The sequence below is a fragment of the Pararge aegeria genome, chromosome 2, assembly GCF_905163445.1.
Source record: "Pararge aegeria chromosome 2, ilParAegt1.1, whole genome shotgun sequence".
NCBI lineage: Eukaryota > Metazoa > Arthropoda > Insecta > Lepidoptera > Nymphalidae > Pararge > Pararge aegeria.
This window is the reverse complement of record NC_053181.1, coordinates 1,608,475-1,631,714: the sequence shown is the minus strand read 5'-3', so window position 1 is coordinate 1,631,714 and position 23,240 is coordinate 1,608,475. Positions and strand designations below refer to the sequence as shown.

The 23,240-nt window shown below is 35.0% G+C and overlaps 1 protein-coding gene across 3 annotated transcripts in view; it reads left to right on the top strand.

Annotated features, from left to right (window-relative positions):
* Positions 1-305: 305 nt before the first annotated feature.
* Positions 306-23,240, top strand: part of LOC120628057 (obscurin-like) — a 153,485-nt gene continuing 130,550 nt past the window's right edge. The window contains exons 1-2 of one of the 3 annotated variants that reach the window (XM_039896330.1): positions 306-358; positions 12,706-12,812. In XM_039896330.1, coding sequence (XP_039752264.1) covers positions 12,807-12,812 — 6 coding nt within the window. In that variant the 5' untranslated portion in view covers positions 306-358; positions 12,706-12,806. Of the gene's footprint in view, positions 364-8,031; positions 8,198-12,705; positions 12,813-23,240 lie in introns of those variants that run through there. The other 2 variants (XM_039896321.1, XM_039896313.1) reach the window with 2 other exon arrangements.

Genomic DNA, 23,240 nt, shown 5'->3' with positions numbered 1-23,240 from the left:
ATGAAAATAGAACAATTCACAAGCTTTCTTATCATACATGTGATTCTTATTATTATAATAGGGTTTTTCTATAAGCTTAAGTTTTATATAAACTAAGCGTTTTAGTTACGCTAGCTTTGTAAACGAGGAGGTTTTCTGTTAATAGTGACTCTACCGATGGTAGAAGAGAGGTAGAGTAAGGCAGATACTTCAGGTATCTGAAGCAACAGAACTTGAGCACCGATATTAACACTAGGCAATGTACCGTAACGTAACAATCAAAATATGTTGTCAGAGCAAAGACAGTCATAGTGCTGTGACGGCGAGCGACGGACGCGGCCGCTCGCGACCGAAATACTCTACGATCGGCGATCGATCCGTTTCGTAATACAATCGTTTATCCCCGTACCTCCTTTCAGTTGACCAACCCATCCCCACATGTGCCTCTGTTTACATTCATCGCGAGTGATCGACACCAAGTACAAAAATTACCCATATAAATGCCGATTATAAAGAAAAAGTTATGATAAACTGAATGTAATGTGTAAATATATAACAAAATAATAAAAAAAAATGTTAAAAATAGACAAATCGAAAATTAAATATTAACAGCGCAATAATGAGACAGGGTGAATTTGTTTTTAATAAGAAAGTTCAATTTAATCAAATGGGGTGTAATATAAAAAAATACAAGAATTAATCAAATAAATTCTTAATATTATTGTTGTAATACCGCGAAGAATTAATACGGCTAAACTCAACATTGGTATGTCATAGATACAAAAATAGCAAGCGATAGAAAAAAATATTCTTAACTTTAAACTGTAGGGGCTGTTAAATTTGATTGCTATAAATACTTATCGATAAACAAAAATAGACGATTACTTCGAAATTGAAGAATCTAAATAATTATTTTAAAGAATGTTGAAGCTCTACATAACTTAATACCGGCAAAGAATATTAATAAGATGTCTTCGATAAAATAGTAAGGTAACAACCTGGCCTAATACATAGACTTAATGTTACTTTGCTTGGCGTACTATAATATTTCGATATTTTAAATTAAGCTGATCGAAAATCTTAATAACTCAGCTCGAATTTAAAAAGTTTACATTACCGTTTGTTGCGATTTTATAGTTTCGTGAATGCGAACGCTGCGATTGCGGTTTGCTTATTCTATCTATTACGCAGTCATTTGCAACTTATGCATACCGAAAAAACCATAAATCAACCATAAATCTTAACCTTGCATACTTTTATGAACAGAGAGAATTAGAGACTGAAGATATAGAGAGTGATGAAGCTAAAGATGTGCTCGACATTAAGCTTTCAAACAGTTAATGTCGAGCACATATTTTTCTAGTTCTAGTCACAGTTGTGACTTAAAAGCTTTAAATAAAGCACAAAGCAGTTTCCAGAAAATTTAATTGTTGAGCCAATTCACAACGGAGTCTAGTCATAGCTAAGATTTAAAGACTATGTAAATATCAAAAGAATTAACAGCTCAAAAGAGCTTCCGAAAGCTAAATCCTGAGCGCAATAATAAAGTCGTGTCACAGCTGAGATTCGAAGGCATTGTTTATAAAGATCCAGAGAATGATGGAGCTCAAAGGAGCTTTCAAAACCTAAATGTCGCGCGCGCAGATAACGGGGTCTAGTCACAGCTAAGATTAATCGGTCAATCAATCTGCCTGCATCGGCGCTCTGCGTCCTTGCCCCAGTGCCGTGCCAAGACGCGGACGCATTTAGCCCGCCCTATCCGCTACGAAGCGTACAAACTTTCTCTCCGCATACTTCAGTCTATATATAAAATAAAAGAAGGACAGTCCCTCTACTAACGAACATTAATTAATTTGTAGCTCCAAGAAGAGCTCGAGGACTCTTGGCATGATTATGTACGAGTATACGGTACGCTACACCAAAGATTCAAGGAAACTATAGACATTTTATTGAAAGTTCTTTACGAAATAAATATGCAAGCTTTGAACTATTAACGTCGAAAATTAATAATTAATCTTATCCAAAATCTTCATGTTCTAGTTATGCTGTATTCTAGCAAAAAAATTGTATATTGATTAATTGAAGGCATTATTTGTTTTCAATCCAGTGACTAGAAAGAGATTTTCGTATAAAATAAATTCATATTCTTCTACGCATTATTACAGTGACAATAAGATAAGTTGTTTGTGTTTGCAACTTTGGCGTCATTTACAGACGTTAATTTCTATACCATGACTCATGGTGCGAGATTAATTTGTAGCATTTCTTTATGAATATTTATTTGTAGGTTACTTTGCTCAAGCATTTAAATTAACGACTGTTTTATTTATCTTGTATTTAAATTTGACTTTGTTATTATATGTCATGCCGAAAGAACATGAATATCGTAAGTAGAAAGAGGGGTATGATTCTAATGCCTGATGTCTGATGATACTGAGACACCAGGATGTATCTTTGCGCCATCTGAGTCTTTCAACAAATAGTAATATAATTTATTGTCTATGGACTGAAGGGTGTTGCTAATACCCACCGACACAATGTCATAAACATTTGGAAATTCTAATCAATTTAATAAATATCTGGCTCATAAAAATTGAATAGAAACAGGCGTTACTTTGCGGAATTCCATGATATATTATGGAAAGTTTTATTTAGTTTGCATAAAGCAGGAGAATCTTTATGGTGTAATTTATAATTCCTTCAATCTTTATATTCCACACCACACAGATCTTCGGTAATGTACTTTCGGCAGAGTACATCTGGTGTGGAGTATAAATATTGAAGAATTTATAAATTACACCATACACTTTCTCCTGCCCATCGCGGAGTATAGCGAATTTAGCTTCATTTCCATAATATTTGGCTCATATCAAATAATAGTTTAATTATTTATTTACCCTTTTACTTTAAAACTATTGACATATCGTTCATCACACTATGCCCAAGGATTCGAGGCTCCGACCCATTTAGCTCTATAGTACAACAGTAAACAGATATTACGTTCGCCATAAAGCGGATATTGCTCACTCAATCTATTTCTGAAATCCATTCAACTGCTCGAGACTGAAATGTGTGAAATATTTACCTTCACCAATGTTATGATAACGTAACGTGCATTTCTTGCTTCTTACTATACTTTATATTAATAACGGATCATGGCCGAGGAGACATTTGCGATACTACGACTTTTGATAGTGTGAAATGGTTCGAACAATTATTTTAACAAGTAAATTGAAACGATCATTTTTCAAATAGAAGCATTCATATACAACATGTAACCGAATTACGAAATACTGTTGAAGGGTGCATAAGAGTATTTCAAGGAATCACCTGATGACAATATCATGTTTAAATAATGTCATCATTTTCATTAAACGATTAGACGAGACACCCACGTGATCTGGGTAGGTGAAAAGGACAGAGAAATATCAAGCGACGAAAAAAATAATTCAATATCCATCCATCTGTTTTGCCCGTATTTCAAGGAATCACCTGATGACAATATCATGTTTAAATAATGTCATCATTTTCATTAAACGATTAGACGAGACACCCACGTGATCTGGGTAGGTGAAAAAGGACAGAGAAATATAAAGCGACGAAAAAAAGAATTGAATATCCATCCATCTGTTTTGCCCAGTGATTATTTCTCTTCACAATAATTTTGTTTACAGTGTGTTATTTCTGTTTATTATTCGCGTAGTGAATCACAGGCTCGATTTGTTCTAAGCCAAGAATCATCTGACATTTCCGTCTCCACCCGGCCACTGAGTGATAGAGATTAGTGAGTCCACTGCAGCGGATGTCTCGCGTGCTTTCATACCTTAAGTACAAAGGGTGATTTTATTTAACGATTACGACAGAGCAAAGGGTATTTACCAGTTAAAGTGTTTTAAATAAAAAAAAAGTTGACGCTTGGCGCAAATCAAGCCTGATAGCAATACCTATGTTTCCTCGAAAGTACTCACCTTATATGTTTGAAAATCCAAATGCATTGGCTACTAATAAAGTTGACGCCCTGAGGAAGAACGGGGAAGGAGCAATAACATTGTGACGTGCGGAAGAACATTCACCGAAAAAAAAAACGATAAGCAACGTTCTGCTGCTGTGAACTGATTGTTTTTTGGAGATTTTCCGTTGAGTTATACTTAAAGCTGAGTACGCAGAGTCATCCTGTAGGTGAAAGTAGTACTCCATTGTTGTTTGGATAAAAGCCTGGCATTAGAAGTCGTCTTTCAGCTTCATTAAATAATTAAAACCCCGTTTATCATCGAGGGCCAAGACTCTAGATTATTTATTGCACTTAACTGTGCACTTTATTTGCCTTTAATAATGGAAAAAAACAGTGCTAAAGTCATTTTATTATTGGGTATTAGGATAATAAAAGTGCAGTAGCCATTTCCAATTTTAATAAGTAAATATACATTGCATTCAATATCAATATTATAACATTCGATGCGATCTTCATAAACAGGACGCTTCCGCTGTGCAATGTCGTCAGAAGCTCCAGCATTGCCATCAATCCCGTTGTAGAGACCTTGGTATTATTTTAGATTATTACGGTCAACCGTGCTAGATATAAATTTAGTCAAAGTGTTATGGAATATTAAGCTTTCGCGACCTGGCAATTTCAGTCTTACGTTTGAGCGAAAATTTCAGTCGAAATATTCTCTCCTCAATCGATTGATAAAAGTTTTTAAACTTTGAACCAGTCTTTGCTTGGGTCCTTCTTTGTCGTTTGTTCATGCAGTTGAGGATCGTTGCATTCTCTAAAGTGAGATCATCCTTTCAGCATCTCAGGACTCTAACATCCTCTGAGCCGTGTGCCTCTTCTTTTGCTAGATCAGCATCCTAACACGATGTTCCCTGTTTCTTCTACATCATTATCATATCAACCGATTACTAGCGCAATGCACGGGTCCACCACGCTGGCCCAGTGCGGATTGGTGGATTCCACACACCTTTGAGAACATTATAGAGAACTCTCAGTTATGCAGGTTTCCTCACGATGATTGATGTGATTTTCCTTCACCGTTGAAGCAAGTGAAATTTTAATTGCTTAAATCGCAAGCCACTTAGAAAAGTTAGAGGTTGGGATATGAACTCGCCCCCCCGAAATTGAAGTCGAAGTCCTACCCATTGGGCTATCACCGCTTTTACATGTCCCAATTTATCTGATAAATTCTAATTCAAAATTAACTTCTTTATATTGCACCTATTTTACAAGCACTTTTCAAAGGTAAGGTTGCTAGTGACTCTACCACCGGTTCGGAAGCAGATTATACCGCAAACAAGCCGGCCTTAAACTGAGCAGTTGGGCTATTCCATCCTCATTTCATTCAATTAAATTTACCAAACATTATTAGAAGATAGCTGAGTTGCATTCATAATGTTAAACGTTGAGAATATTGCATTCATAATATTGATATACCTAAAAATTAGTAACATGATTAACTGACAAACTAGGTCCTCTCTCTCTCTACGTCGTGTTCCTCATTGCTGAGGGTCGTGACCCCTTCCACTTACAACTTTTTGGACGATTTTGTGCCATTTGACTCGGCTTTGAGCAACGTTTAAAGCCGTATGCACTTTGGTGTCGAGAGCAGTGCGGATTTGATCCGACCAACGAAACGGGCTACGTCCTCGAGGTCTCTTTCCTTCCACTTTGCCAGTGACCACTATCTTTTCAGAAACTAGGTCCAGTTAAGATATTTAGGCACGATTAAAGTCGAGATTAACTATTTTTAAATCAAATAACTTTATGTCGTCACAAAAATGTAAGAGTTTCAGAGTAAACTAATGACCGAGCGCCATTGAAAACATTCTTTCGGTAGAATGTCAGACGGACGTCCTCACTTTTACTGACAAATTCTTTTGAGATTAGTAATTATATTTACGTTCAGGTCTCTAGGTCTATAACTACTACAAATCTTTACGTTCTGCGTTCACTGTAACGCACACTGGAAGCAATCTAAAGTTCTACGATTTTCGTTTATATATACGCTCCACGTTCTCCTTTTTATTATAACAAAATGTGGCTTGAGTATAGTTCTTTGACTTGATGTTTGAACGTAGGACTATGTGATATTCCTTTAAATAAACAATTTTTTCGTTTCGTTTCGTTTTTTCGTTTTCACAATTCTATGTTTATTTATTTGTTTAGTTGAAACTCCAAAGTCTCAAAAATGTTAAATGACATTGCAGGCAATGCAATTTATAGTCATTTAAAAATTATTTAACCCAGAAATTAATAAACACGGAAATTAATTCAGTAATTTTGTAAAATATATCGAATCTGTCGATGTCTCGTTTCCTATACTTGAAATAATTCATCCATTGTCCTGATTAATTAATGAACTTTCGAAGATAGAGTTTCAGTTTCATGTACAGCAGATAGTTTGGCATGATTCACTTGGCAGTTAGCTGTACGTCGCATTCTTATTGCAAATACTAGTAGTTAGCGAGCTGGTGGCACTGTCTTTATATGATTATTTAATTGTTGGGAAATCGGCCGAGTTTGTTATAGATCTTTAGTAGGGAAAGATATTATCATCTTCATTCTCAGGCTATGAGTATCTCATTTTTGATCACAGGTATCTCCTATCATAGGAGATTTTTTTTACGCTATCCACGCTGCGCCAACTTTGAATTTCCAGCTTTAACTATCATGCTAATCAAATCAAATCAGATAAAATAAACTTTATTGTACACCAAAGACAAAGCAGTAAAAAAACACTCTTGAAAGAAAGAAAGAAAAGCCACCAGGCAACCTATTAAAGAACATAAAGTTAAGAAGAAGGGTAGGGTGTAAAAAAAAATATACTTAAATAATAAAAATAAATTACAAAAATAGATAAATAATAATTAAAGAAATTAATTATACTTACTTTATACACATACTTATTACACATGTAATATAATATATTTATACAATATTCTATATGTCATAAAGAAGTGTAAAAAAATATACTTAAATAATAAACATAAATTACAATAATAGATAAATAATAATTAAAGAAATTAATTATACTTACTTTATACACATCTGTATAAAGTAAGTATAATTAATTGTTTAGAAACAAGCTGGAAAGGGATGGATACTTGATTTTTTAAATTCGAGTTTATTATAAAAACCAGCTGCCATCCATCCATCGCTATTAAGTTGATACATTTGCTAAGTATCATTAATATAAAAAGTGCAAAGTTCCTTAGATATTGTTATAAGTTGATGTTGATATGTCTCGTGGTTTTGATACTCGAAGTTTCGTTATTTTGAACTTCTGCAGGGCTAGCACGGGCGGGGGATGAAAATTATATCCCCCGATTATATCCCCCGATTATATCCCCTGACAAGGGATATAATGAAGGTGCCCACCTTTTAAATCACTGGAAAATGGAATAGGAGAAGTTTACCCCCGTTTATTAATAAATACATATATGTTATATGCATATTATTTCCACTTGTGCGCCAGTGCTCTGAGAGTTGATAAAGCTGTGGAAGAAGATAAATTGATATCCTTTCCCCGGAGATATAATTGTCTCCTGCCCATGCTAGCCGCGCTGGCATACGAAGAAATAATATAAGACTTCTGCCACCAGCTCCTTATCTAAATACAACACACGTGCTATTAAATAATTCTCTCTCAAACTATTTACGTTCAGGTGCTGAATTTACGTTTTGGCAAAGTTTTCTCAGCCGATCTGTTTTGTTTAGTTATAAAAAGAATCTTGCTATTTTGGAAAAGTTGAAAAATAGATTTCTCTATTTGTTTCGACCTTGACTATTTGTTTTATTTCTAAAAAACCTATGTTTATTTATATTTATTATCTAAAGGGTTGGGTTTTTTCTAATTTAATTTTTTTTTAATTCGAAGTTCAAGAAAAATGTTTTAAAGAAATATATTAGGTGTAAAATGAAAATAAATGTATTTAACATAATAAAAAACAACTTTTTATGAAGGAAAATAACGAAATAAAAAAAAATATATATAATAATGATATATCGATTTTATTAAACACAAATATAACGCATTCCGATGTAATTAGTGAAGTGACTGTGATGTGATTATAAAAAGTGTATAAAGCACAAAAACAATCAGAAACAAAAACAATTAAAAACAAAGACCAAACAATTACACTTAACACTTAACCGTGAATCAAACAATCACTATGGACACAAAACACAACACTCCTAACATGATGAGTAAAGAAGCGATAGGTCAGTGCTGTAAAGTCATAGAAACGCTTAACGTAGTTGAAATTTAATAACGTAGAGCTTACATTTCTTGTGAAAAAAAAAATAACATGCTAAAGCAAGACTAGCCAGGAAAGAATAGGATTCGTTTTAACGATAACGAGTTAGCAAAAGTACCTTTAAGGCTAGAGTGAATAGGCTTTTTCTAGGCAAGCGTGCTCCAACCTAGACCTCATCATTGCTTTCTAACGGGCATGATTGTCGTCAAACGCTGGCCTATTGTTAATAAAAAAAAAAAAAAGTAGCCCCTCATCATTTTTTGTGTTGAAATCTTGATTGCTCACGAAAGTCATTAGAAGTGCAAATTCTTCCGTACACAAATCATATACGGATCTAAATATAGTGCTTCCCTTTTTCGCAAAGGGAAGAGGGAAAGAGATGGCATTACTTTCAGCTTAGTCAATTCAGTTAAGTTCAGAGAATTGTGAACGGTGAGCGATGTCCCGGGGTTCGATTCCCGGTGGGGACAAATATAGACTTTATAATTTCTGTATTTTCTCTGGTCTGGTCTGGTGGGAGGCTTTGGCCGTGGCTAGTTACCACCCTACCTACAAAGACGTGCCGCTAAGCGATTTAGTGTTCCGGTGCGGTGTCGCGTAAATCGATTAGGGGTATGACTCCCTATACTATACTATACTCCCTAACAGGTTAGCCCGTAACCATCTTAGACTTCATTATCACTTACCACCAGTGGAGATGGCAGTCAAGGGCTTATTTTATAGTGGTATAAAAAAAAGAGTAGTAGCCAACGTCAAAGTGCAGATCAGAACGACTTTAGAAATTATGAAATATCCAAAAACACTTGGAAGTTTTCGGGAATCAAAGTTAAAACTTATATAATGCCACGAACATACAACGCCAGGGAGATGGTCGACAGAAAAAAAAACAATAATTCTTATCATTCTTATCTTCCGAATATGAAATTGTATTCTTAAATTAAAATATTATTATCATGTCCATCACGCAATTGACGTGAAATAAAAAAAAATACATTCTGAATCTTGTCCTGCTGGCCTTGTTTTATTATGATAAATTTTGTTTGCATTATTTAATTTGTAGTTAGATACGCTTCTTTTGTTTGATTGACAGAACCATTAAGAAAAAGTATTTAGATGTAATCACAATGATTAATGTGTCACCCATAAACAAGCATATATTTTTACAGCTTTTAAATGTTCTATTTAAATTTGAGAATCCAATAAATAACCAAGCTTTTGTAGTTTAACCTAATAAGCATAAACATATGCTAGTAGTTTATTTTTCTCAATTGTTAAATTTCTAATAGTTGCACTTTTGTTTTGCATTTCATTTAAATGTAGTTTGACTTCAATATTCTATTTCATGTCGTCCTTTTAATTTCAATATTTCAGTAACATGTAGTAAAAGTAACCTAAGCGTCTTATACGGTCTATCGAAATATATTATCGGTTGGAGAAGACGCACGTACCCGAAAATACCTTACGCTTTTAGAATTAATAGCGTCTGCGAGGCTATAAATAATATAATCTTTAATATGTTGACGATACGATTTTGAATCATGCGTATTACATACTAATGTAGTTAGACTAAATAAATTGCCCGTCACTGCTAACGTCTAATGTCGTCGAGCTTGTCTGCATACTCATTTATATCACTAGCAACGTACGTAGACACTCACAATACTATGCCCGTTCTTTGAAACTATTTTCTATTTGTCGTTTGCTTTAGTCTAGCTTTTAGAATTTACAAATTAAAAATTCATTAATTTGAAATGGGTCTACCTTATGAGCACTGATGCAACGTCAAGTCTTATCTGTTTGAATCGACTCTATAAGGTTTTTCATAGCCCGATTCTGTCTACAAGAAACACACCAGTTGCTCTTTAGTTATAAAAGTATACATATGAAGTTTACGTGTATATGTATATATTAATATCTAAATATTAAAAATTCTAAATATTATATTAGTAGTAGTTATATTATGATTATTGTATGGCGAAATATTTTGTATCCGCCCCTACCATACTAAAAAAATTAATCAAAGGGGATTACCCTTTGATTAATTTTGCCCAAGCGCTGTGAAGTAATTTTGCCCAAGCGCTGAAAGAGATTGCTTTAGCAATAAGACCGCCTTTACATATCAATGTTTATGTAAATTTTATTTCGCTGTATGTTTGTTGTATTTGCCTACAATAAAGAAGTATCTATCCATCTCTTTTCCAACATCAACTTTTTAAAATTAATCAATTGATATACTGGGTGTCTAGTGTGAGATTTTCTAACTATAATTTATTTAGCAATACTGGGAAAAAGCATTGTCACTAGAGGACGCTGTCCATATTCGATATAAATCGTAGTTAACTTCAACGCGATCGAATGTATGATCAACATACTATGTTGTAAAAAAATCAATTTAAACGATTAATTTATATTGTTTCAATAATAAATGTGACCATTAATAGTGGAAAATCTGCACAGACTATTCGTTAATAAGAAAACGATTTTGCCAGATAGAAAATAGTTTAATTACAAAAGTATTACACGTAGACGTAACGTAGACACTCACACAACTAAACACATTTCTACATACAGTGGAAGTGAATCCGTAGACACTACAAATACACTAATTATATCTATGTATAACAATAAATAATAATAAATAACCCAATATAAATCAAAAATATAATGCTTTAGTAGATTAGATGTGTTAAAAAATGCTTAGTATTTATTTACTCGATACAATTATTACAAACACTTATCCCATCCAAAATCCTAAATTCCTTTTATATTTAACAGCCCTGTATCTTTATAATGATAAAATCTCCTAACTACCCTATATTATTATATTAAATGTATTAACAATCAAACTAAGAGCTATAATAAATATTTATTTAATTCGCTTAAAGCTTATTCAGATTTAGCATTTATGTGACTTGCTTTTGGCAGTACAGCACTAATATATAAGTATTGTAAACAACTTCACTCGCATTAATTCATATTTTCACTAATGTTCAAAAAACCTTTTAATATAACTCCATTTATGCTTTTCATTATTGACAATAGTTAGTTAAATCAAACGCTAACATATCACTAACTAAATACCAACCATTACGTCAATTTAACCATAATTGCAGTTTAATCTAACCTAATCTTCACATCTTACTACTGTACCAAACGTTGCTTGAGTTAACATGTCCTCGATCATGCTAACTAGTTGGTCTTACCCAAATACATTAACCCAAAATGGCTTAGAAAGTGTATATCAACAGAGTTTGTTCATAACCTCACGTAACCCGTTGTATCCATTACTTTAACTTTGTCATCACGTTATGTTCTCCTTGATCATACTTTTGCATGATCTTATAATCTGCCATTAAAAAATATTCAAAAGTTTGGCAAATTATAATAATTCAAAATTATTATAATTTGCCATTCATTACCCAAATAAAACCTGAAATGACCACAAAAGTGTCTTATCAAGTGAGCTTTTTCAGTAAGCCCACGTTGCCCTATTTATTAACTTGACCATAATTTCCGATTAAACTCATTTCATCATCAACTTTTACTGTTGAACAAAGCCTAGGTAAAGTTACACGTACAAATCCTACATGGATTTACGTTGTCCTTAATAATAATTTTCTATAATCTTATCTGCCATTCAATAACCAATTTAACCCAAAATGTGTGTATCAATTGAGTATTTTCAGTAACTCCATGTAGCCCATATTATCCCATAATTTAATTTTACCACAATTGCTGTGAGTCTTAACTGTATCATCACCTTTTACTGTTGAACAAAGCCTAGGTGGAATTAAACGTAGCCTATATTATACATTATTTAAATTTGGCCATTATTACTATTTGATCTAACTGCATCATCTAATTTTAATTAACTGTGGAACAAAGCATAGCTGGAGTAATATTGTCCTTGATAATAGTTTTGCTTAAGCTTATCTGCAGTTAATTTAACCCGAAAAGTGTTTATCAACTGATCCTTTTCAGTAACCCCACGTATCCCGTACTATCCCATAGTTTAACTTGACCATAATTGCCGTTTGATCTTATTTCCTCATCAACTTTTACTATTGAACAAAGAATGGCTGGAGTCATGTTTTCATTGATAATACTTTTGCTTAATCCTATCTAGTATTCATTAACGAATTTAACCCGAAAAGTTTCTATCATCTGAGCTTTTGCAGTAACCCCACGTAGCCCATATTATCCCATAGTTTAACTTCACCATAATTTTCGTTTGATCTTTTTTCATCATCAACTTTTACTGTTGAACAAAGCATAGTCGGAGTCACATTGTCCTTGATATTACTTTTGCTTAAGACTTTCTGCTATACATTAACCAATGTAACCCGAAAAGTGTCTATCACCTGAGCTCTTGCAGTAACACTTTCTACTCTTTAATAACATTGCACCATCCGCCAACTACTAATCGAAGTTAGTCGCAAAGTGTGGTGAAGTGTAAAGTGCGGTGTTGCGCAGAGTTCGGCGAGTGGCTGTCCCGGATTGCGGTGCCGGCCCTGCTACGCTCTCGGCGGAGTCTTAGCGAGAGGAGAGCCCGGGCGTTGACGCTGCGTTCCAACATGGAGGTAAGAGTTACTTTTGGTTGTGCCTATACAAATTTTGTTCCCATTTGGTATGCCAAATGAGACAAAAGTGTCTTTGGAAATAAAGGTATAGTGTTCCTAATGAATCCTATACTTTTGCGATTAAACTTATACCCAAAACTAGTGTTATCCAATTAGAGACATTTTTGTGTCCAATAACAAGTTACGGTTCGCACAATATTACTTGACCAGACGTTGGTTGGGTTTTTGCGTTCGCACCATAATATAAAGGCGACCTCATTCACTTACCAGATTTATTTCTTCTGTACCTGCGCAGTTACTCAAAACTTAACTACCTGCCTGATGATAAGTTAATCGATAAAAAAGAGCTTGCCGTTAGTAACCCCCGAGGAGGGGGGTGACAACTGTATTCTGAGCTGTCGCCACCACACGGCACATATTGTATCCTGTTTATTAAGGACCATTATAGAATTTGTAAATATGGCCAAGTTAAGATTATTTTATGAAAAATGAGTCAAAGTCAAAGTCAAATATTTCGAAACCCAAAACAAACTTAGCCGGGTGCTCTTTTTGTTATCACCATCTCACAGTGCCATTTGAAAATATTTAAGAAAATTGGTTAAATTCACACCTAAGCTTTTTTGTTTACGTAATCCTTTATACTATAATAAAACCTTTATATATACTTTCGCTAAATAAAAACTTTTAACTTTTTAAGAGACATCCCAAGATATGGTAATTTATTTTAAAATTGTATACAATTTTAATGAATTATGTAGTCTAGTTTAATGCACTGCAAGTTTGTTTTTGCTTCTAACGTTCAAATTATTATAGTCACATTTCCTCTTAAATTTAGAATAAACGCTAAATGAATAAAGTAGACAATGAAAATAAATAAGTTTCGTGGAATTCCGCAAAGTAACGCTTGCTTCTATCCAAGAATAAAGTAGATTGTTAGACCCTAAAAAGTTCTACGCAGTAGCGTAGCATCTCTGTAGAGCTACGATTTTGCACACTCTGCTCGACCTTCGATTCGAATGTCGGCAGGCTGATTCCCCGGAGTATTTGGTTGTAAAATTCTTCATAGCTTAAATTTAATTTCGCATGAAGATCCAATCGTATATTTGTGAATACTTGATAAATTATACTAGCTACAAAGAGCTTATGGTACCCTGGTAGTTTCATTTTAAAATTAAAGAATGTTTTGACTTGTTTTTGTTGCTCGCTACATCTTCTTTACTAGACCTAGTAGGATCAGTTTACACAACTGGCTACAAAATATGACTGCGATCTCTAATTTAACCAAGCTATTATTGGATTTATGTATATAATAGAGGTTGCCCGCGTTTCGCCTGCGTTTGTTACGGTTAAAAGTAACCTATTTTACTCTCCGAACTTTCCACTAACTCTACGCCGAGGTGCATGGCTGCTTGGTACGGGCGTGAAAGAAGGACAAAAAAATACACTTTCGCATTTATAATATGATGATTGCAAAAAGGAGACCCTCCTTAGACAGTTTTTCAGATTAAATATAAATAAATATATTACTACAATACACACACTGCCATCTAGCCCCAAGCGTAGCTTGTGTTATCGGTACTAAGATGACTGATGAATATCTTTTTATGAATAATATACATAAATACTTATAATATACAGATAAACACCCAGACTCTGAAAAACTTTCATGTTCATCACAAACATTTTTTAGTTGTGGGAATCGAGCCCACGGCCTTAGACTCAGAAAGCAGGATGCGTACAAGTTGCGCCAATCGGTCCTCAATTATTAATTTTTGTGACGGTTTTCTCGAACTAGCCTTATCAAATAAAACAGGTTTTTTTTTATTCCACCACAGGTTAGGTTAGGTTAGGGAGTATGGTAGTCACACCCCCTAATTGGTTTCTACACGACACCTCCACGCACCTGAACACTTAATCGCATAGCGGCACTTCTTTGTCGGTAGGGTGATAACTAGACACGGCCAAAGCCTCCTATCAGACCAGACCAGAGAACATTCAGATAAAATAAATTCCCAAAATCCCTGTGCCGGGAATCGAACCCGGGACCTCCTATTCAAATTCAAAACGCTCGCCGTTGCGCCAGGGAGGTAATCAAAACAGTGTTTATACTATGGGTATTCTATATATAAATAGATAAAACAGAACTAGTTAAATAAACAGAAGATTACAACAATATGCACAAATCGATGACGCAAATTCGCTTACTCCGCATTTACACCAAAGACCGGGCTTAAACTGAAATTATTTACGGATATATTTATGGCTAGCAGATGTCCGTGACTTTGCCAGTACAAATTACTAATTCATTCATACATTCTGTTAAACATACTATATTATACATTCTAAATAAATACTGAGGAGTGGCGAAGAATAGTTAAGCGTGCCACAACCCTTAAATGACGACCACGACCGCTCTGACAAGAGCGAACCGACTGAGAAGAAGAAGAAATAAATACTAGCATATTTTTCAGATAGTGTTATCAATGACTGTAAAGTGTTTTTGTAATATTGAAAAGTCCTTGAAACTGATCACGAAAAGCAGTTCGATAATGTATGTGATGATTCGGCAACCAGGCAGGTTATTCTTACTTATATATTACAAGCAACTTTGTCTAAGTATGAGTCAACCTTAAAAGATAGACATATGCTGACTTGGTTTTAGTACTTTTAAAGGGAACCGAAACTGTGAGTAAATCAACTTTATTTTTGGCATAGTACGCTACTTTTTGTCTTGGATATACATACATTTCTCAAGGGTGGTTTACAGTCTCTGATGTTCAGCCATATGTGGGATATTCGCGTGAGTCCAGTACTACAAATTTACATGTCTTAGCGAAATAGCAAAAAACACAAAATTGTCTATACAAGCGGCCTTGAATTGCAATGTTCTGCATTATTGCAAAATAAACAAGTCCTTATATTTCCAATGATCCAAAACAGGTGATATGATAAAAATGTTGCAGGTGTTATAACATAGCACATGAGGCTTAACACCTACGCGTCAGGTGGATGGACACCAGAGACCAACCAACAGACACACATTCGACTTTATAATCTAAGTATGATTTCCATTCGTAGAACGTTCCAGTAAGCCTTCAAAGCTTATATTTTAAAGCTATCCTAATCCCAGTACGATGTTCTAGTTCTGGAACGGTATTGGCCGCAACACGTTTGATCCTTCGCTCGAGCTATCTCACTTCTGCGGTTTAACGTTGTTATTAACAGCTTGTCTTTCATGTAGTTTTCTTGTTTCGAACTCGTACGATTTTAAATGCGAACTTTTATTAAATAAATTTACTGTGTTCTGCAATGGGTAGACATATTCTTGGTGATATGATAAAATCATGAAGATGCTTTTTTGTTTATTCCACTACAAATAATAAAAAATAACAAACTATAATAATATTACGGATAACATGAGTGATAGAAAAACTTTGGTAAGAATTTCTAGTAACAAAAAAAAACGCCGGCTAAGTTCTTTGCGGGCTCGTCTTAGACCAGGGCGCGTTTGGAACCCTCCTAGCTTTAGGTTTAAATTAATGAATGTAGTTATCACCATCACCTAACATTAGTGGTAACATGTTAAATGTATAAAAAATATCCTCTTTTAAAACACAATATACCCTGTTGTGTTATAAAAGAGAATGTTTGACCATTGCTCAACATTGCCTAAATCGTTAGCAACAGTTGCCATAAATCTACGGTTATCCCTCCATCGTGCTAAATAGCGCTTTCCCACTACAAACTGTAGCTGCGGTTTTTCTTCTTTGATCTCCTCTTTAGTTTCCGATTCCACTGCATTATGGGCATGGGCCACTAGGAAAGTCGCTGGTGGTATTATTATATTATAAATTATTACTTTATTGACGGCCCATTGGCGCGACTGGAAAATGTTTGTGTGATGAACATGAATGTTTTTCAGTGTCTGGGTGTTTATCTATATATTATAAGTATTTTATGTATATTATTCATAAAAATATTCATCAGTCATCGTAGTACCCATAACACAAGCTACGCTTACTTTGGGGCTTGATGGCGATGTGTGTATTGTCGTAGTATATTTATTATTTATTTATTATTATTTATTTGAATTACGATCGGAAGTGTCAGTAATTGCGATATATTTGTCAATTCCAAACACATATTTCAGTACAATCATAATATAATTCATTTAGTAATTCCCGCACGCCTGCGATATATGGTGATGCCAAATTATTTATCTACAAACTATCTTTAGACATTTTTAGTTGTTTGCCGCCATTTTCCTGCGGTAATTATAGCTGCCATTAGCATTTTTTGTATCAACGCCATCTACCGGCTGTGTCGCTAAGCTATCGTGAAACGCTGAAAGGGGATCGGTCCCGCTGAAACTGAATTTCAGAGGAGCGCCAGGTTGCGTTTAAGGGACGAGAAAGTTTAATAGATCGTTAAGAGATGGCGCTACTTGCAAGACATGCACATGTGACAAATTCTCTTATTGCATCGATATGATTCAGTAGAATATGTTTATATGTAAACAATAATTATTCAATCATGTGCTTTAGAGCAAATCTCATTCTACATAGACAACAAATTACGTAACTCCGCCGTTACGTTGGTTGACTTGAGAATTGGGTACAGTTGAAAGTGCCATCTTTTTATATGTTCTGAGAGGACCTGAGTTCGATCTCCACGGGAGAAAGTTGAATCTGATCTGGTGGGAGGTCTTAGCCTAGTGGCTTATTACGCCGACAAAGATCCATACGTTCCGGTACGATGACGCATAAAAACCGTTTAGCGGTAGGTATGTCTTTAATATAATTGCCTTAACCCCTAACACGTTAGCCCGCTACCACAGTGAATCTGTTAAACACAAACACACAACAGTCAAAGGCTATCTTGTAACGGACTAAAAAAAAAGTTGATAATTATGGACCGATTTTAGAAATTCTTCTATGGTTTGAAAGAGGATACTATCCAAGTGGTCCTATTATCACCTAGTTTTAATAATGATTCAGATGTTTGAGCCTGAATCATTTAGTTCATTTAATCAAAAAAATATTCTTTTCGAACTAATTACCCGCTTTCGCGTGTCTATTTCGACTGCATCCGATTTCCTCCCACCGAGTTCTATTTCCATTGTTTTTATTTCTAGCGTCTGCTATTTGAGCACCTTTCCCCGATTCTCGCACGCTAATTGCGCTGTTATGTCTACGACATTTGGCTCACAATTGCGTAATTACAACATGTAAGTGAGTGGAGCTTTTTGCAAAATTTTCTGACAGTGATCTGTGGCTAGTTTGACGTATGAGCTTCTTAAATAAAAAAGTGTGAGTGAATTATGAGGTTTCATGTTTGAAACGTTTTTTAAACTCACTGTTATATCTAGAATATAGACTAACTTTTAATTAACGCTAACCGCTGAAATATTTGTTAATACGGTAATTTTTGATAATCTTTAAGTAACGAAATAAATATCTGGTATTAGGAACACTAAAAACCATAGAGTCATGGAACTGATTCCAAATGCATCTTATTTATTTTTACTTAATTTTACTCTTTATTTGTACTCTAAGAAAATAAAAGAAAGTAGGCTCTTCAGGTAGTAGGATACAAAAGGCGGCCTTATCGCTAAGTATCAACTAGTAGTTGTCATACATGTACACACATTACTGTGCATACATTCACTACACACCCCTTATACATATCTACATATACATAGCACCACTATTAATATACCTACTTGCATGCCAAAATTATAAATTTTATTTTAAATGTCCTTTTGTTAAAATTTCTCACTATTTGCTCGTTGTGCAATTTTTACTGTATAATTGAGGAAAGAACTTCTTGGAGAGAGGAACTTATTTCTACCATGCTGCTACCAATGTGGGTTGGCGGGTTTATGAACTGCGAGCTTCAAGAGCCACGTAGGAAAGGTAAATGGCAAATTCGCCATTCTTAAGGATATTGGTCCCATGAAGACCATACATTTAGAATAGATTTTTTTTTGAGACTGATGAAGCATGAATTTGCGAGAGCATGCTTGAGCACTGCTTATATGATATAATATAATATAAAATTCATTAAACAACACTTAAATGAAGGTTCGCACATTGTAAAAGTTCTGATGTGTTTAACTAGAGATGTATAAATGCATGAGAATTGTATATAAGTTCATTTAAGAGTGTTCAAAAGAGTAAAGTGTAGTAGCTGAGTTATCAAAGGATTTGTTTTCTTGTTATGCGGAAGATTTCGCCGGCAATTGCTATTTTATAAAAAAAACAGGATATTATATTCAAGGTGCTGAAGCCAAGGAAAAATAATACGTCAGTCCAGCATTATCTCCGGAACATCAAAAAACATCCAAACACGTGGTTGCAGCTGTTTCAATATTATTTCTCTTCATCGCATAAACTGATACTCTTTGCAAATAAGCTGAACGTACATCTTGATTTTCCGTGTAATTTCAATTGTGTTTTCCGGCGCAGCAGCGACCCTTCTTTCTGAGTCCAAGGCCGTGGGTTCGATTCCCACAACAGGAAAAGGTTTGTGTGATGAACATGAATGTATTTCTGTATCTGGATGTTAAGTATTTATGTATGTTATTGATAAAAAATCTTCATCAATCGTCTTACTACACATTCAAGCTAAACTGAATCGGTTTGTACGCGACATCGTAGCGGAATGCTTAAACGCTTAGCGGCACGGCTTTGCCGGTAGGTTGGTAACTCACGTCACCGAAGCGGAACAAAGCAGAAGAATTCAGAAGCTATTATATTATACCCAAATTGTCCCTGTCGGGAATCAAGCGCGGGCTCTTCCACTTAACACAGCGCTCGTCGCCGCGACAGGGAGATCGTAAATAGCAAAGATGGAGGACTTTCCAAATCATCTAGAATAAACCGCAGCTTTCCAAACACTCCAGACACAACAGTGCCAGCACAAAGGTCAATAAGTTACAAAACAGCGGTATTTCGAGCTCGTGTTTATTATTAGTTGTAGTTTAACTGGTTCAGGGCCGGTAACCACGCGACGCCGCCGCAGAAATACTCCGGTTTCTGGGAAACACAAGTGCTAGGCGGCGTTTCCTTTAGAGCACTGTGGTACTGAACGTATTATATATATTTTTATAGTACTGCTTACTGCTTGTAACTTGAAAAAAGCGAAACTTCGCAAAAAAACACTTACTACAAATTATTGAATAGAAGCAGGCGTTACTTTGCAGAATTCCATGATATATTATGAAAATTAAGCTTTATTTGCTATACTCTGCAAAAAACAGGAGAATCTGTATGATGTAATTTATAATTTCTTTAATCTTTACGCTCCACACCAAACAGATCTACGCAAGTTTAACTCCGAAACTTAAGCATCCTCAGGAGATGTTGTCTTTACTCTTAACAATTATTCATAGTAAAGTCAACATCTCCTGCTTTTCGAGAACTGTAGCAAATGAAGCTTAACTTTCATTATATTATCTTACAAATTGTCGCCTTGTGTCATGTGCCTTTAGTCACACTGGAAACAACGCCCTTCAGACTGGAACACAGCTCTCGAACACAGCATTGTACATATATATGTGGAAATAGACCTAACCTAACTAAACAATTTTAGTTCTAAAGAACATTCTCAATTTTGCAATTTAAAGAGAAGCACGACGCCTCCACGTCGCACTTGATTTTTTACCGACACATTATGGATGCAAGGGTATAGACAGATGTAATTTATCTCCAAGCCTTTCAATGTTTCCGTTTCGGTATTCCTGACATATTCCTAATTCGAATAATAATCCCACTGCAATACTACAGAAGTGCCACTTCAATAAGTCGGTTAACGTTAGCGTTAGTTCTTCAAAACAAATTACGTAGTCAGTTCAAAACATCACAAAAATGGACGAAATACACCAACCGAGATGACGCGCCATTATTTTTCAACAAAACGTAATAAGTAGGGCGGGCAATAAATCCATAAACAAATTAAGAGGAATCCAAGCCGCGAGTTTTTTATGCGCAATCACTTACATCTGTCACATTAAAATATCGCTCTCAAAATACGATTTGACAGTCCAAAGTGAAGTTCAGTTTATTTCTGATTCGGTTCTTTGAAACCGCACACCTGAACGACGTATCGGTTTGCTGTGCACTGCAACCTTGATTCCGGTGTTTATTTGAAGCTTTATATAAATATGTTTATGTGTTTAAAATATACAATGGCACTGCACGCCAGTTTGTGCAGCAGATTGATATTTTAACGCTCTAATTTATAAGTACTCTGTGTTTTTTTATTGCGCTACATGTTAGCCCATGCGATCTTTGAGCAGTCATGAGAGCACAGAAGAAATAGTTAATTCGCATAATTGCTTCCTTAGATATCATAAAGAGACTGTAACAGCCCAAAAAAAACTTAGCCAGGTTTTTTTTGTTATCACCATCTCACAGTCAAGTTTATGTGTAGCTATGAAGTTAGAGCAATGCATACCCAAGTTTTTTTATCATACATGTAACCGTTAACATTATTTTCTTTAGTGTCTGGGTGTTTATCTATACTTATGTTATAAGTATTTATGTATATTATTAAAAATTATTCATCAGTTATCTTAGTACCCATAACACAAGCTACGCTTACTTTGGGACTAGATGGCGATGTGTGTACTGTCGTGTTATATTTATTTATGTATCCCTACTTCCCTATCCCTATCCCTACTTAATAATATAAATGTCAATGTAAGTTTGTTTGTTACGCTTTCACGCAAAAACTACTTAACCGAACCTCATGAAACTTGTTACACATATTCTTGGAAGTGTTAGAAGTAATATAGGATACTTTTTATCCCGACATTAAGCTCGGTTCCTTTGGGAGAAGGGATGAAAGTGTTTGACGACATAACCGACAAATTATAACCAATTTAAATAATTATTTTGTACTATAGAGGTTATAATATGTATTTAATTTTGGCTAAACTGTGTAGATCTGATAAATATGGTCGGAGATAGAGGACAGAACTCCTCAGCGGACAGCAGCTCACTCCTCATTCAAGGCTTAGCGATACTGAATACTTTAATTTTTTTTAGAACTGCAACTAAATTTAATGGTACATGAAAAAACAAAATCAAACGCAGAGGATATCCTGGGCAACTGCTAGTTATATTATATATCTTACTTCCTACTTATATATATTATAATTATATATCTTACTTCCTACTATATATTACTAGCTCTACCCTGCCACGCTTCGCTGTGGTACATTGTGATTGAAAAATAGATAAAAACAATCCTTGATGCGTATTATATATCATGCTAAAATTTCAGCCCGATCGGCGAAGAACTTTTTGAGTTTTTGAAGCGTACACAAACCAAAATAACATTTATATATATATATATATATATATATATATATATATATATATATAAGTGGGAAGTGGGATGTAGACCTACAGTCGGTAGTCAACGTCATGCTACCAATTCAATAAAATAAACAGTAAGACATAAAACAGAATGCCATTTGCTTTACTATGTATGATTCGCTTTACTATGAATAAATAATAGTTGAATATTACAAAGTGATCCATCGAAGGGTACTGCAGCGGATTGGATCGTATCCAAAATAATTATAATATGACCGTAAATCCATTTGAGATCGCGTATGCCCTTAGCGTAGCAGCAGTAATTCAGCGGCGACGTGAAACGCTGAGCTGTGACAAAACTCACGATTAATGTGACTGGCTGTTGTCCTGCGACACGGTTTACGACCTCGTGAAAAGCGTACCCTGAATGTTCAGCGACACAGTACACAGTATGAAGAAGTGATACAGTAGTTCCAAAGCCTTTGATCTTGAGGTAAATACCGACCGCGTCTAGACATCGTCTATTTATGATATTAATGTCCAGAGATGGGCGATAATAACTGCGACTCAGTCTTGCACTCAGTATTATCGAATTTGGGTTTCATGATACACATTACCTTATGTTCGCCTTATTTTGTACTATTTTTAATTTACTGTGTAACTGTTAATTGAAATAAACTTTTTGTTATTATTATTTATGTCTCTTACTACTGCTTCGTGTTCTGATCTACCCATTACAGGCCTACTACAGGGCAAGAATCTCCTGAAAAAGAGTTTAGGCGAAGACCGCCAAGCTAGCCAAGTCCGGATTGGTAGAATTCACACGCTTTTGAGAACGTTGTGGAGAAATCTCAAACATACTGGTTTGCCCACTTTGTTTTCCTTTACCATTAAAGCAATGCACATAAATCCGATCCGTGCCGGGGTTCGAACTCTGTACCATCGAAAAGGAAGCCGAAGCTCTAACCACTAGGCTATCACCGCTTCCAGTAAGTGTCATAAAAGTTCTACCTTCTGCGGTCCCTGTGGTCTCGTTTAATGTCAACACTCCTAGACCTATGCTTTAAAATACTCTCCTACGAGAGAAGAAGCCTGTGTCTAGCAA